At 49.0% G+C, this 16,069-nt stretch overlaps 1 protein-coding gene across 6 annotated transcripts in view; it reads right to left on the bottom strand.

Annotated features, from left to right (window-relative positions):
- The window catches only part of LOC126581278 (protein TANC2), a 100,193-nt gene that overhangs the window by 23,488 nt on the left and 60,636 nt on the right, over positions 1-16,069 (bottom strand). For all 6 annotated transcript variants that reach the window (XM_050244819.1, XM_050244818.1, XM_050244817.1 and 3 more), the window contains one exon: positions 3,872-4,129. In XM_050244819.1, the coding sequence (XP_050100776.1) occupies positions 3,872-4,129 (258 nt within the window). The remainder of the gene's footprint in view (positions 1-3,871; positions 4,130-16,069) is intronic.

The following is a 16,069-nucleotide window of genomic DNA, read 5'->3' as shown; positions in this document are numbered from 1 at the left end:
TGTTGCGTGTCGCCGTTTTCATTCCTCACGACAAAATCCGCCAGAGTGGAGCTCGAAAAGCGGCGCATGGAAAGGCCCTTTATCCCCTTTCCTTCCCACCTGGACGTCATTTAGTAAAAAGTCCATTTACAAAACTGAAAATCCCTTCCCTTCCAAGCGGGGCGACGGTTGGAATGCTTTTTACAAATTGACTATCAGCAATGCGCGGTGCAGGATGCAGATATGTGGTGATGCGATCGCGAGTGCAAGTGGTCTGCATCCCGTTATCCCTGCGCTGTGACCCTGAGCGGCGAGTTATGAGTGTTTTGGACCCCGAAAGCACACAGCCACACATAAATCAATGTGTCACTCACGATCGCTACAGATTGCGTTCCGCTACAGATTTGTGTGATGTACATCGCTACAGATTTGTGTGGTTCTGTTTTGTGAAATCGACGGTTCGATGATCGTCGTCTCGACTCAGAGCGGTCGATTTCGAGCCCGATAGTAACGATCGCGATCCGCAAAAACGACGATCGCGTCTGGCCGTGCGCGCTCCACCACTCCTGGCATCGCTGGGAGTGGGAAAGGAGAAATCCCGTAAATAAGACGTGACAAGCTGGTGGCTTGGATAAGGAAGGCTTTGGGGCTCTCCCAGGTACGCTCCCCCTCCAGGAGCTGCCGGTCTTACACACGTGACGATCGGATTAATAAATTTCGCACAAATCTCATAATTTACGAGCGAACTGAACAGAAGCGAGCCGCAAAGCGAGCGAGAGGGGGCGCGAGCGATCCAACACTGTGACCATGTGATGCCGGTGCTCAGGTTCGTCGCTTGTCGAGTTCGCAGTGAGCTCTTTCGTTCATTCCATTGATTACCGACCTCCTCTGCCGCCCCTTGTTAGCGAGTAGTCAATGGCTAACAGATTACAATCCATTTCTCTATCAACGTGTGCGTATATGTGTGTGAGCGTGGGTTGAATGGATAAATGGATTATTTGCGAGGAAGAGATGCTTGAAAGAACGGAACAGGAACAAGACGGTGACCAATGGTCTCTATCGCACAAAAACTCGATCTGACGGACGAGCAAATCGGCCAATTTATTTGCATCATAAATTGGAATATGCTTGCCCTGTGTATCAAATTCGGAGCCACTTTTCGGACGACCTTCCAGCGACGATCACAGCCGGCATGTACATTCGATCGCGCGCGTCCGATTATCTTATCCTCGTCCTGTTTGCCAGTGAAACATCGCATATGATTTCATTATTATGCCTTATTTGGCAAGGATGAGCGTGGAGCGAGTGGGCTATTTAAATTGCTGTGACAAACGAACGAATCGAACGAATCAAAATACCATCCAGGGGAAAGGTCACCGGGCGGGCGGTCGTTACCATTCCCGCGCGTAAAAGATTTAGAACACAAACCAACACGGCCATGAGCGCTTCTGTAATTAAATTGAAACGTATCCGAGCGCTAATTGCACAAATGTCGCGTTGCGGTCGAATGTCGGATGGATGGATGGATGGACGCTCACTCGTCGACTCGTTATTGGGACAAGAGGAGAGGAGAGCCAAAAAACAAGAAAAATCATTCTTTCGACCGCACAGAAGCGCTATAACTATAGCACTTTAGCTACTGTACTCGTCCTCGAGAGGGGAGTCCATAGCCCACCCAACGATCACCACCACCACGTGTGTATATGTGTGCATGTTATGTTGGGTTGATTTTAACGGCTGGCAAATTAAAAGTTTTATGCCTCTCTCTCTCTCGCGTCGTAAACGATGGAACCACGTCAATACCGCAGGTCCAGTGCCAGGCGCCCCCTCCCCCCCTGCCACCTCTGGTACTTTGATTTCGACGCAAAAAAGTGCGTTTCGCGCAAAAGTTCACCGAAAAAGACTGGGCTGGGTTCCAGCCCCTTGTCAGCCAACTCATATCTCGGCATCAAAAGCGTTGACACTTGATCAACCAACGTGGGGAGCGCGCGCAGTAGGTCAAGCGCGCTTTAACGGTGCACGCAGATTGCGCAAAGAAAAGTAAATGCAGCTCATAAAACGCGTCCCACCACCACCAATCCTCTCTCTCTTATCTGGTCGGCGTCATCGAGCATCGAGGAAATAAAACGCGAAATTAATTTCCATCCCTCGCACCCACAGTCCCTCCTTTTTCCGCCTTTCCCGGGGCCTGGTACTCGCACTCCTCCGTCGATGAATTGTCATAATGTCGACGGAAAGTGACGCCGAGGCCAGCGAGCGCCAGCGAGAAAACGAAACTGACGACCGTCTGGACCACGTGTCCGTGTTCCGAGGTGTTCGCACCCTTCCCGACCAATCAGATTCGTTGTGCGCCGATTCCGATTCCGTAATTAACCGATACTAATCCTGGGCGCAGGATATCGAGTATCAAACCGGGAGGGAGGGAAAGGTTGCGTGAGCGGGGATTGGAGAGTGCGAAAACGATCGAAAAGTTCATCAGTCAACCATAGGGATAGGTGTCAACTGGCGGGATTCATGTTCACGGCGATGGAGAATCGAGCAAACGACCACGACGACGACGATGGTGACGGCACAAGGCCACGGTGACGACCCAATTACGAGCGATGGGGCTATGCAGCGGTTTGATTGGCCGAACAAAAACCCCGGACAGTTCAAAGGGAGTTTGCCGCCCGACACTCACGTCCATCCATCCGTCTTTCGTGATGGATGCAAACGGTGGAGGAGAAAGGAAGCGGTGTCCGGGAGGCGGCGTCCGGAGCTGTGGTGCAGGTGCAACACCGAGCAACATGCACTGCTGATGATCGGGAGAGGTGTTAACAGGACTCAAAATCCCGAACCCGAAAGTGAGGTAATAAAGATATTTTGCTTCGATTTAATCGCGCGCAACGGCAAGCATTCACTTTTGATCACTTTTGCTTCGCCGAATGGCGCAGGAGGACGCCAAATGAACGTTGAGGGACGGGCGGTAATGACTGCGGTAGTCGATTAAGGAGTGATGAGGAGGAACTAGGGTACTGGGACACTCGAAGACATCACTGTGGCACTGATGGCGGGCAATTCATTGAGAACGGCGATCGAGGTGATCTTGTACGCCGTCAGTGAGTGAGTATCGATGGAGTGGAAATTGATGGAGCGATGAAGTCCTGTGGTTCGTTTTGCAGGATTGAACTACAATCCATTCGGACCATTAAGGAGGGAATACTGGCTTTGTTGTTTTTTGTTCCTCTCGGTTTAAAGTAATATCCAGTATCCAACGTGTATTGTCTAAATGAAGTAATTCAAGTTTCATCAAGTATAGACTCTGTCTCCAACAAGTGTAGCTGCTAGTTCCACACATTCGGAAACACGAGAAGGAATTCTCGAACATAACTGGAACTACTCAGTTCAAGTCTAGTGTCCTGCAGGAAGTTGCTATTTGTTAAATAGAACCTTTTGTTACTGTTCATCCGCGGTTATATAAAGTCTACAATTTCAGAATTGTAATATCTTTAGAACTTCAACCTTTTAGTTATCAAACTATAAGATGTCGTCTAAAATATAAGAATATAGACCAATGTACTTTCTATGTTCTACCATCCACAATATGAGATTTTGGTCCCAGAAATTTGGAGAAACCAGGATTCAGGTCCAAAAAATCGGAGAAGCGCACGTAAATGTGACGGTTCTATCTCACGCATTTATCGCTAATATATTATAATCTGGACAAGGAGAAACTAAACTGATTATGAATGGATATTGACTTCACTTGATTTGGACAATATTGTCCTAGTGGTCTTGACAACTTCAGTAAGTCTATAACTTCACAATAAGTCAACAACTCCATGTACTGGCATGATGATTGAAAAATACAAAACACAATTCTTCTGCAAACTCCCAAACACCCTGGGCTTACCGTTATCAATGTCCGCCTGATGCATGATCCCGGTGCGCTGAACCTGCTGAACCCCGGACTGGTGTGTTGCCGTGCCACCACGGCTCTGCGCCAGACAGTGCGGACAGGCTTCGTTGCGGAACATGCACGAGTAGCACCGCTCGTGGCCGCAGGCATCGATCAGCTTCCTCTTCTTGCCCTTATCGAACGGCATCTGACAGCTCGGGCAGAGGGCGCCTCCCGTTTCGTTCTCCAGTATCTTACGAATCGCTGCCAAATCTGCAAAAGTAAAGAAGAAGAAGAAAAAGATGGTGTGTGAGTGAGAGTGTGGCGGTAAGTAAAGGGAACCGGAAAACTAAAGCCCCGATATGATGTGAATCACTGTGGATGGAGCTCTAACTGGAGCGACCTCATATGGAGTCGCGCGTGATGTGTGGAGCTGAATTGGCATAATTAACCAGCTGGGCCTCTGGGCTGTTGCGGGACACTATGGGGAAGGATTTATTAATGAGACTTAATCTACCATTTAAATCCCACCACGCCTTGGTTCCCCCGAAAAGGGAGGAGTTCTTCCGGAGGGCACTCCAAAGTGCCGCAAGTGTGTCCGGGGAGCGCGCTACGGTTCTCCACTTCCTGGATTCGCCGAGGTAGAAGTTAGAAAGTTGCCGAACACCACCGTACACGCTCTGCTCTGCTTTCGAATGCAGGTGGGACGTCGCGATGGTGGACCCCCGATATCCGATCGAGCTACGATCGCAACATCAATCTCCGCTCCATGTGGAATCGCAACGAAAAAGAGAGAGAGGGAACGAAAGAAGTTCCGTCGAGTGGTAACCGTTGTGAACAATCGATTTTTCAAATTTGCAAACAAGACCAACGTTGAAGATGATGGCCGGAGGGGAAGTCTAAGGCAGGCCAGCGAGCCAGCAATCCAAGCACTTGGCAGCAGCACCTGCTGTGAGGAGTTCATGTGGCCCAGCAGGAAGCAGCACCGAAAGCCAGCCAGCCAGCCACGCCGGACGGACACGCCCGGTACATGGGCGGCCGGTAGATGGCGGATCCCAAGGCGGCGATTGATATTTGAACTGAGACCCAAAACATTGCCCTCCCTTCACTCGAACTGGAGTCGTCGGAGTGGGAGGCGATCGTGGCGCGTTGTTACAATTCCCATCCAATACCATCCGCGGACGAACAATAAATCATTCGCCAGCACCGTGCGCTGGGCTGTTGCGCCGTTTCTTCCGCGAATATTTTGTCAGTTTTGAATGTAAACAACTTTCATCCCTCCCCTTTTTCTTCTTTCTTCCATGACGATCGATCGATCTACTCGACAGTCCTCTACGCCGTTGCCTTTGAAGGGATATCCTCGAGGATCTGAATGTAGGTCAGAGAGCGAGTGCCACGAGCAACAACAATAACAGCGAGGATGAAACGATTTTACAAAAACAAAGAGCCATCGTCGTCCGGGGCTGGGGCCGCGTAGTTGACCTTTGGGTTGAAGCAGTTCAGCAGCAACTCCAGCTCCACAGCTCCAGCTCCGGGTTCAGCTCCTCCTAGAGGTAATGCGATCCACAGCGATCATAAATTACTCTTCCTTGACCAGACCCGGGGTCCACCTTTCGCCCTCTTCGGCTTCGGCTTCCTTCAGGTGTAGGTCAGGTCCTGGTGCGCCCAGGTGCATTGCTGCACGAACTCCAGGTTATGGTGCGGCCAACAAGGGAATTAGATTTCAATTAGCGGGAGATTAATTTCGGTCACGTTCTTCTGCAAGGGCCGCCACAGCGTAGTGATATGATTGCAGCAAAACCGTCGAGCGAACCTCGAGCGTCTGCACTTGTCTGAAAGCGCTCGCGAGAGGGAGAGAGAGCTAATGCTACGATATCTATGCGCAAACACGATCACGACACAAGTACGGCGCATGTAGTGTGGCGCACCATGGCGGTCCACCATAATTCTTGTCTCGCACGAGACACGCTCCAGAAGAACACCGCGCGTGGTAGAGATGCACGCCAGGTCCGGGATCGAGTTCGACCCGGAGCACATTCTGCTGACTCTGTGGCAGTGGAAGAAAAAGAAGGTTCTCCCCTTAATCCCATTGCAATTTCTTCCCCCGAGGAGTTCACCAGATCGTACGCCACACGACACGTACACGTACAGTGGTGTTAGTCCGACCGTCGGATCGAGCCTGTCACCGACGGATCCAGTCTGATGCTGCCCTCATTCTTCGCAACCAGAGACATTAACGGTTTCTACGGTGTGTTTGTTGTAAATTTTGGGATTGACAGTTGCGAACAGATCACACGACACGAGGGAGAGACACACGCGAATCTGGCATCTTTCTGCTCTGCTCTGCCTCTGCCACTTGCTGGCCAATGCTGGCCCCGCATATCATTCAAGTTCTTTCGTCTTCTTCCATTTTATAAGTGGATTAGTGGCGCGCTTGTACATCTCGTAGCCCTCGAAGATGCCGCTCCACCGTAAAGCATCGCGACGGGAGAATTGGGCTGCGCGAGTGTGTTTGACTTTCTACATAATTTATGATCAGCGTGGGTCAACCGCGATAAGATCGAAATAATAAATTGGCACCGGCATTGGCACTGGTGGTGGCAGGAGCAGCTCCGTTGGCAAACCTGGTTCCACGAAAACTCTGGTCACCATCCTTGGAGTGGCCCCTCCAAATCCTTTCACTCGATCAGCCCGCGATACCGCCGATTTGGCTAATTTGATTAGGGCGGTGAAAGTCTAGGCCCTAGAGGCCAGCGTAGCTTAGGCCAGCATTAATCATTAGCCGGTGCCAATGAAACAAAAACAAGCGAGAGAGAAAGAGTGGCACACACGACGATCATCCCTGGACAAGGAAGTTGCGGGGGGCATTTACGATGGATCATTGGGTGTTCGATCACCCAATTAATTATGCTCTGGGCCCAACGCTACAAACTTCGCCGCGCGAATGGCGAAAATTGGATTACATCCATAAAAAGTGCGATCGTGGCCGTGTATTGCCCATGCGCTCGCTCTCTCTCCCTCCCTGGTGTGATCCGGTTTAGCATTATTGGCTCCTCATCATCATCATCATCATCACCATCATTGGCCTTAGTTGCCGTTAGGCCGTTTGTTTGTTTTTATTTGTTTCTAGTTCTGGGGCTGCTTTACGAGGACGATTCGCCTGATCCGATCCGGTGGGAACCGACCGTTCCACACCGCCACCAATTGGTCATTTATTTATGCTCCACCGGACCGGGCTTTCGGTGTCCCAGTGAATGATGGCTATCAATTCGTTCTGATCGATATCTGGCGACCGAGCGGCAACGACGACGAGCAGAAGCGCGCGCCTCTGGGGCCATCGTTTTATCGCCACCATTTTTGCATCATTAGCGCGCTGGACTGTGTTTTATTTTTTATAATTTCTCTTCCCGGTGATGGTTTCCCGGTGATAAGGGCCAACCCAGGGAGAGAACCGTTAGAACGGACGCTCGATTCCGGGAGCACGATCGCGATCGGTGGCTAAAAACATGGCACTCGGTTTCGGTGATTCATTTGCGCTCTGCGAAGATGTGCCGTAGGAGAAGTGAAATTAAAGGTTTTTTAATTTACTAACAAACGACGCCAGAGAATTAATGCTGGCCATTTGGCAGGAGAGCACAGGTTCCGTGGAGTGAGCGCATCGCTAAATTTGCTCGCATAAAACATCAGCAGCTGAAGCGTTTCCTGCTGATCGCATCGCTCGCAACGATCATGTTTCTAATGTTTTCACATTCCGCTCCACTCGCTCGCTACACTAAAAAACAACACAAAGAACGATAAAATACATTCCAGTGTCCAGTGGAGATGCCAGAACAAAACAGCAACTCCAGCAGCATGTTGCTCGTCGCTGGCTGCACATTTCTTACCAAATTGTTACCTGGACCAAGGAATGTTCATTGTTACCCATGACAGCACGGGCACCATTAACAATTCAATCAAACCACGGCTACAACCCCTCCCGAGCCCGAGTTAGATAAAAATCTAAAATTCTAATCCACTTAGCCACCCAACGGGTCCAACGGACGGGTGGATTGTCCAATTAAAATTTCTCACACATTTCATTACACCGCGATGATCACACGATTATGATCATCGTCATCATCATTACACCACCATCATCGAGCCGCATCGGCGTTAGTGAAATCGAAAAACGAACGAAAAAATGGAATTACAATTCCCGAATCCACGACGAGGGTTTGTTGTTGTTAAACTCTACCCCAAAACTTCCTTCGGAATAGCGCCCGCCATAAAAGATTGTCCGGTTGTGAAGCGATGCGATCGAGATTCCATTGTTTTGGCATGGTTTGCAGTAGTTCCGGGGGCAGTTTTGCGGTTTTTAATAACATTTTCAACGCGTCTTTAAGGTGTGTTCGCGCGAAGACCAACGAATAGACGCGAAACAGATTTGCAGATTATCTGCAGCTGACGAGATGACGACGTTGACAAGCACGTTGGCCGCCACGTCGTGATCAACCCACCACCCCGTGATCCGGAAGCCAGGCGGTCAACCGGGGGGAAACCGGGAGTAGCAGCGACGTGACACGAGGCCGTGGTGTTTGTTTAATTAAATTAAGTGAAAACGAATGGATGGCTGGATGGATCGAAATTGGTCCAAACAGCGATCCAACCGAAATCGCCAGCTTTGGTCGAGGGCGAGAGTTGGACGCTAATCTTGCGACATCCATCAACTCAACACTGACCGGTGGTGGCCCCTGTCAGACAGCTGGAGAGATAGGAAGAGGAGCCCTGGCGGCCGGGTGGGAAAACTTAAATTTCTTTTTTCAACTTTTCGACCAGCACGAACTCTCTTTCTTTCTCTCTCTCTCTCTGGGCGGATCTTTCGCAACAAATTTATGCTCTGCTTATGAGATGCCCCGAGGACAACCGAAGCATTAAGCTGGGGAAGCGAGATGGGGATCGGAGAGGTAGCCACCAAGCAGGAAGCAGACATTTGATGGACATTTTTATTGCGAGTGGCATTCGCACCACGGCAGGGCGGCACTGGAACTGCGCAGCGCAACACCCCTTTAAAACCATTGTTTCCTAATAAATATTAGCTTTTACCGAGTCCAAGACCCCCCGTGGCCAATTTCTTTGCCTAAAAAAACCCCCCGAATCGTGAATCGTTCGCAATTAATCACTTGGCGATCGTTTGGCGCACGGAACAATGCTCAGCGAAGCAGCATCGCGCGGTGCGACCAGCTACTGCTCTGCTATCACGTGCTGCGTCACCTGACTGCCACTGAATGGTCCACCACCAGCAGCAGCAGCAGCAACACTCTGCACATAATCAATCACTTTCCACCATCAACTCGGGCACAGGCGATGGCCGGTAGTAAGTTGACTTTCGTTGGTGTGAAAAACGCGCGAGATAATCATTAGTTTTCGTGTCCAAAATCCGGGTGCTTGGGGCCCGGAGTGTCAATGATATCACGAGGAATGGCACGTAACAAATCGTCCAACATGCCGGCGACGACGATGACGACGAGCGGAAACAGATTGTCGTGTTGGCAAAACATGGCTCTAAACGAGATCGATGCAGGGCCAGCAGATGTTAGACTTCACCATTTACAGTTAACTTCTTCTGTTAGAGATCATGGGACTCCTCGAGTCCTCATAGTTCCAGGAGGTTTCCCGAAAGTGAAAGCTGCACGGAAATATCCAATATCTATATCACTATCAAATTGCATAGTTTCAGGAGTTAGTAATCGAAAATAAATTGCTAAATAGCTCAATAAATGGTCCGGAAATTAAAAATTATCTTGAAAGGGAGTAGAGGAAAGGAAAAGGAGCAATGACGTGTCAAATACATTCCTGTTACCCTCTCCTCCTCCTAGATAATTAAAATATCCCCTGAAATTATGCATTTTTTATAGATGTAGATATTGTTTTTTTTACCAAAAGAGTCCTTTTTTGCTGATGAGATGTATGTTTGTCTTGTTCACAGAATCCTGATCTATATTGATCGACAAGCATTTATGCACCTTAGCTTAGCAGCTAAATGATGCGCTCATAAAATGGCCACCAATACCGATCCGATCCGAGATCCCCAATTACCATTACAGATTACATCCAACAAAACGACCGAATGAGAGTGAAGGTGCCCCCTCCCACCCTCCCGCCATCGGGAATGTTTACACAACCGCCGCACATCGATTGCGCACCCCGCACAGAAAGGTCAGTTTCGATTTCAAGCTTAGGCGCCTTAAGCCGCTTCCCAGTGCGGCGCGCAAAGTGCCAAACCTCTTAACGTCACCGGCGGCATCTCTGCAATCCGATGCCGCCGGTCAATGTCAAGTGCCGTGCCGTTCCGTGCCATGTCGCCAGTTGGACATTCTTCGAAGGGCGCCCAGGTAAAAGCAAAACACATTCTTGCTCGATCGCTCGATCGCCAAGGTCCGCCGGGCAGGCACATAACGCCACACAGACGAATGCCAACGGAACGGAAGGGAAACCGTTGTCGTCGTCGTCGTCGTCGAGCCGCACTGCCGAGTGGAATGGAATCGAAATTATTATCATAATATCTGTACCACCATCTATCATGCTCCATTCACTCGAGCACGATCGCGATCACCACCATCTTGGCGACGACTTCGAAATCCCACGGTTCGCGATCATGCCAGGCACGCACACTGATGGCCGCGGCTATGTAAACAAAATTTAAAACAATCAATTAACAAGGCCACCGGTCCGGTACTACCTTGGCACTTGCCTCTCTCCGCAGCGGCGTCGAAAGCACAAAAATCGTTGATTGATAAAGCATCCGAAAACTGAACGGGGGGTTGCGGAATGGTCGAAGGACATTTCGGAAATATTTTAATTTACCAAAGATTGCGTCTTTTCTGCCGCTGCGCGATCGGTAGTCGGTTCCGCTACAGAAGACTTCAATGCCGTGGCGACGAACCTTCTGTCCCCGAAGGGAATGGGGTGGGCTGGCCGGCCGGGCCAGACAGATTCTCACGATCGCCACGTGAACGGTAACGAATCCATAATTCGCTTGACGGACCTCGAACTGAAGCGAGTTAGCTTCTGTGCCTCGATGGCATCCCGTTGGCTGCTGTCTTTTGCGTCAAATCAGCGCTTGCAAAAAGCGATAAAAGTGAAACTAATTTCTACAACATCCTCCCGTCTCTGCCCACGTGTAACGAGACCACGTAGAACCCAACCGTTGAACGGTAGAAGAAAGTACGACACGACGACACGATCGAGTCAATCGCCGGGCCGCTTGTCTAATCCCGCTCCTAAGTTGAGTGCTCCTCTCTCTCTCTCTTTTTCTCGAGGAAAGAGCACTAATAGGGGGTGGGTGGTGGAGGTATTGGCTAATAAATTTTCAAGATTTATTTGACAGCACGCCAGCCAGCATAAACTTTCGTTGTTTCGCTGGTTCGTGGGGTGGTTCGTTTGGCCAATTTGGGGCCATCAGTCGCAGGCCGATCGCATCCTCAACAACGTTCACTTTTACATGCGTTTTGGCTGGTGGCACGACACGATCGCACGTGTATGAGTGTGGAGAACTGAGGTATGAGGCGAATGAGTTAACATCATCTTCGGACTCGTCGGAGCGACTAGTTTCAGGGGGAACGAACACCACACCGCAAGACCACTTCCGATCGGTGGTGATCGCTCAACCGTTACTCTACAGAGAAGTAGCAGCAGCAGCAGTTCTGTGCTTTCGCGCTTTAAAGGCGTGTGGCGAAAGGGCCCTTCTCGACTCCGCTCCTTGACATCGTTCCATTCCCGGCCACACTTCTGCGTCGTGAGAGCATCGTTGTACGGTTCGGGATTACCACTTTGCATACCCTGGCCATGCGCCGCACGTTTGCAAATCAATTTTCAAACCTCATTTCCGAACCGGGCGGTTCAAAGTTGTTCACGCGAGGATTTCATTCGTGGTCTCTCCGCCATAATTCACACCAAATAGGAGGGAGGTGAAGAGGGCAAAAAGGGAAACAAGCGACAGGAACAGGAATAGGCCCAGGAGAGGCGAGCACGCAGGGCAATGATTCGAAACCAATCCCCAATTGCCAACCAACCAAAGTCCAACGGTTGTCTACCGTCATTTTAACGTGATATCACCATAACGACGAGTGCTGCTTGGACCACGGTCCGCACTCTTGTTGTTGTTAACAATTTAACCTTTTGCACGGACCACAGAGAGAGAGCTGCTGCTGTCTACCACTCCGAAGTATGCGGCGAAATTGCAGCGCAACGCGATGCTTATTGGAAAACAATGATTCGTGTTTTGTGAAGCGTGAAAATGAATTCCGCATTAACCTCCCGCGCCACCAGGAGGTTTTGTCGAGCGCAACAGCTTCTTCTTCTTCTTCTGATTCGCTTCCCTTTTTCTTTTATCATAAAAACTTCATTTCCATCCTCCGCCACAGCACCGAGTGCATTTTGCATGCGCACGCTGCAGGACCCGTGGTTTTGGTTTCATAATTCGCTTCGCGTTACCGCTCCTTTTCTGTGCGCCACTAGCGGAAACAGCCAGAACACGGCACCAGACGAAGCATTATTTTGGTGGCAAACGGTTGAAAACGGCTGCTGCACTCTGCGCTTCACCTCTCCGGCGGCCAACAAACAACGGCAACACACAACAATCGAGATTAACCGAGCCCGATACGGAGAGAAATGGAATGAAAACGTTTTGCGCGCCACGGCCGCGGCCAGACTGCTCTGTTTGATCCGGAACGAGCGCGCGCTCGAGCAACCGCATCGGCATCAATTTGGGAGGAGGGAGTTTTGCAACCGAACCCGAGACATTCCTCCCGGTGCGCCGCCACTCAGCTCACGCTGTCGCCATTAATCAACCTCAGTACCGGCACCGGGATGGAATCGGAGAAGGAAAGCGCGAAACGATTTTCCCCGGTTACAGCGCGGCCAATTGCAGTTGCAGTTGTAATGCCACGCCAGGCCTGTGTCGCAGGAGCGCCGACATTAAATGGCGTCGATATCATCACAATTCCTCCAGCAGTCTGCCAGCCATCCACCAGCCTGCCTGTCTGCACCGGGACCGAGGCTAAATGTTATGAGAAAACCTTTGATCGCGATTAGGTTTGAGACACGCTCTTCGCGGCAGAGTCCAGCGTTCGAGTGGAGGAGAAGAGATCGAGGATCATCATTAATCGTGGTGGCGATTGATTATTATGAGGAATTTTGATTCATCTCCCGGCCAGTTGGCTCTTCTTCACCAGGCCGTGGCCCTTTCTTTCCAACTTGTCGGACTTGTTAGGGAGAACGCAACGGAGTCTGGAGTCGCTACTCATCGCGATCAACGCCGCAACCGAAAAGGGCAATCTCACGGCAGTCCGACCGTCAGTGATTATGGGTTATGGCTGGTTGGTTATAAAGTTATAAAAAGCCACCACCCCTCCCCTTCCTCTCTAATGCGGTTGTGTAATAGGGAAAAGGGAGTTTGAAAGTGGAAGGACATGGGGTGGGGAGTGGTGGTGTTCATGGTTCGTGGTTCGGGAGATAAAAGGTTCCACCATCAAAATCACGAGATTGCGAGAGGTGTGCTGGTTGCTGATGGCTGGCGCAATGTGGCAGAGTATTCGCTTCCGAAATAGCTTCAAAAAAAAGGGCTTCATCCTAGCCAGGCCTTTAGTCTGGATCCATCAGTAATCCACCAACCGAAAGCGATTGGCGAAAGCAATCGCTTAAGAGCGCAAGATTGTTATCTGTTGAGTCGTGGCCCGTTCTGCACACCATGGATTGATAACCGCGCGCGAGCTGCGCAACCGCTAAGTGCAGCCAATCAATCTTGCTCCCAACCACCGTTGCAAGAGGAGAGGGCGGCGGAGGTCCCCCGCCGCCTTTACTCAAGACCTTTGGCATGAGGCTTTAGCTAATTGCGCCGCCAGTTGCCCGGTGGTGCGCTCGGAACAGTTCACTCACGCGGGCCCCTCACGCGCGGTAATTACTGGTGATAATTTGCAAACCTTTCTGGTTGTCTGGAATCGAAACCGACAAAGGCTTCTGGTCGGTGGTGGAGGACCCACAGATACCGCTGGTCTTTGGAACCTTAAAGGCCACCACCGGTATGATGATGGTGAAGGTAATTGATCCTCACGGTGCACCGCACCGAGTGGAAAACTGTATTCCAGTTCATCGTACGGCGCAGGGGGTTTTTGGAGGTAATTGTTCCACAGATGAGAGGAAAGTGACAAACGTACGTGGGGGTGCTCTAGTGTTTATGTGGTGTCGTATGACATGTTAGAGGGTTCTTTCTATTGCTTTATCGCAGGGAATTGAGGAAGTGATAACAATGCTGTTTCAGGTACAAGTAAGCTCTGCAATTCAGACTAGTATTATTAGATCGATTTTAAAATAATGATAAACGCTAACCTTTTCGCATTAGTTGATTAAAGCAAAAATGGTAAAATGTACAGAGTGCGCCATCAGGAAGTATCCTATTTTAAAGTTGATTACCTCTGTCATTTTTCAGTCGATTTTGGCAAATAGGACAGTTTCTGAAACTTCAGTCTATGCCATTTTAGTAATGCATCACTTCACGTTAAATGAGCGGACTGAAATTGTCACACTTTACATTGAAAATAATCGGTTAATAGTGAAAGCTGCGGTCGAGCAATGGATGGTGAATCCTCGTTGGGCGCATATGACGGCGCTGGCTTTTTTTTTCTGTGGTTCTATTTGAAAAACAAGGTTTATGCCAACAAACCGAAGACTATGAAACAACTTAGAGCAAATATTGGAGCTGAAATTGCCAAAATAACTCGCTAAATGTTGTCAAAACAAAGTAAAATGCCCGAAAAAGAGCCTCTTTTTGTATGTCGAATAAAGGCGGTCATTGATCGATATCATATTTTGAGTATGGCACAATAAATGGCATAGAATAACCTAAACAAAACAGGTTTATTTTTTAAAATTGGCTGAAAAACTATCAGGTTTCCTGCTCAAAAGGTGTATAAGGACACCAGTCCAACGAGTAATACTAAAGTTTGTAAAAATATTAAGTGGGCAAGATAAATTACCAAAGTATTTATTTAAAGGAGAGCTTAAGAACTGGTTTCGAGAAGATGATAAGTGGTATCGCGACAATGCAATCAATTGCAACACAGCATAATCTACTCATGGCTGCTAATAAGTTCCTTAAATTGAACATCTGTTTCTAATTTTTAAAAGGAAACTGCTAAAGCGCCGATGAGTAAAAATGCCATTCAAAAGTGTTTAAAAAAAATACCGATCAATGAGAATGGACTAGTTGTTAAATCTCGAAATGTTTAATCCTCGATGGAAATATGTTTAAAATAATTGTTGTTTTCGCTCAATTGACAACAAGAATCCTTCTAATTAATGCCTCATCAGTCTATTTCCATCAAAAGTACAAATAACTCTGGTTTTATAGGTCCAGAGTCTAGGTCTATAATGCTCAATTCTGTGCTTTCCTTTTTTATAAACTAGCATTTACTGGTCAAATTTCATTTGTAACATTTACATATCAGTAGAATATTTTTCCGATGATCGAGCTCCAAATATCAGGCAAGCAGCCTTCAAACCTGTTCGCTATTAAAAACCAATCTATTAGCTTCCTTTCTTTGCTACAAGGATCAAATCACATCGATCAGTTAGAGCGTTATCGATTACGTCAAAACAATTATTAGGATTATATATTATTAGGAGTTGCACAATGACGTATCGGGCAAATTTATTTACCTAACCATATTCATCTGAATTGTCTACTATGATGGAATGCACCTTAACTATCAAATGAACTCTAAACCACCGGAAGCAACACACGGATACCAACGCCCCTAGATCCACGCATTAGGAATCCAAGGAAGGTTTTCACTTTTTACATTCGAAAACATAGAGAAAGAGAGAGAATGTCGTGCCACCGGTCTGCGCCTGATCAACCATGACATGCCGTTAGCCCGGACCACTCCTAAACCGTCCGTCTCGATCGACTAGCGACCAGCGAGCAACAAACCACAACAACAGCAGAAACGCAGAAGTAAAAAGTAAACAACCGAATCGTTTATCATAATTTAAATAAACCCATCCCGATGCCGATGGTCGTTTCGGTGGTCTCCACAGTCAAACTGAAAGCGATCGCCGAGAAATGCATCGAACAAAACGGACGGCGGCGGCAGCAAGTTATCCGCTACTGCCACCACCTCTATCCCGCGCACACCAATCGGTCATCATCATGCGTGATCGGAGGTCCGGGAGCCT

Source organism: Anopheles aquasalis, chromosome 2 (genome assembly GCF_943734665.1).
Source record: "Anopheles aquasalis chromosome 2, idAnoAquaMG_Q_19, whole genome shotgun sequence".
In the NCBI taxonomy this organism is placed as follows: domain Eukaryota; kingdom Metazoa; phylum Arthropoda; class Insecta; order Diptera; family Culicidae; genus Anopheles; species Anopheles aquasalis.
Note: the sequence above shows the minus strand (reverse complement) of the source record. Positions and strands in the feature narration are given on the sequence as shown.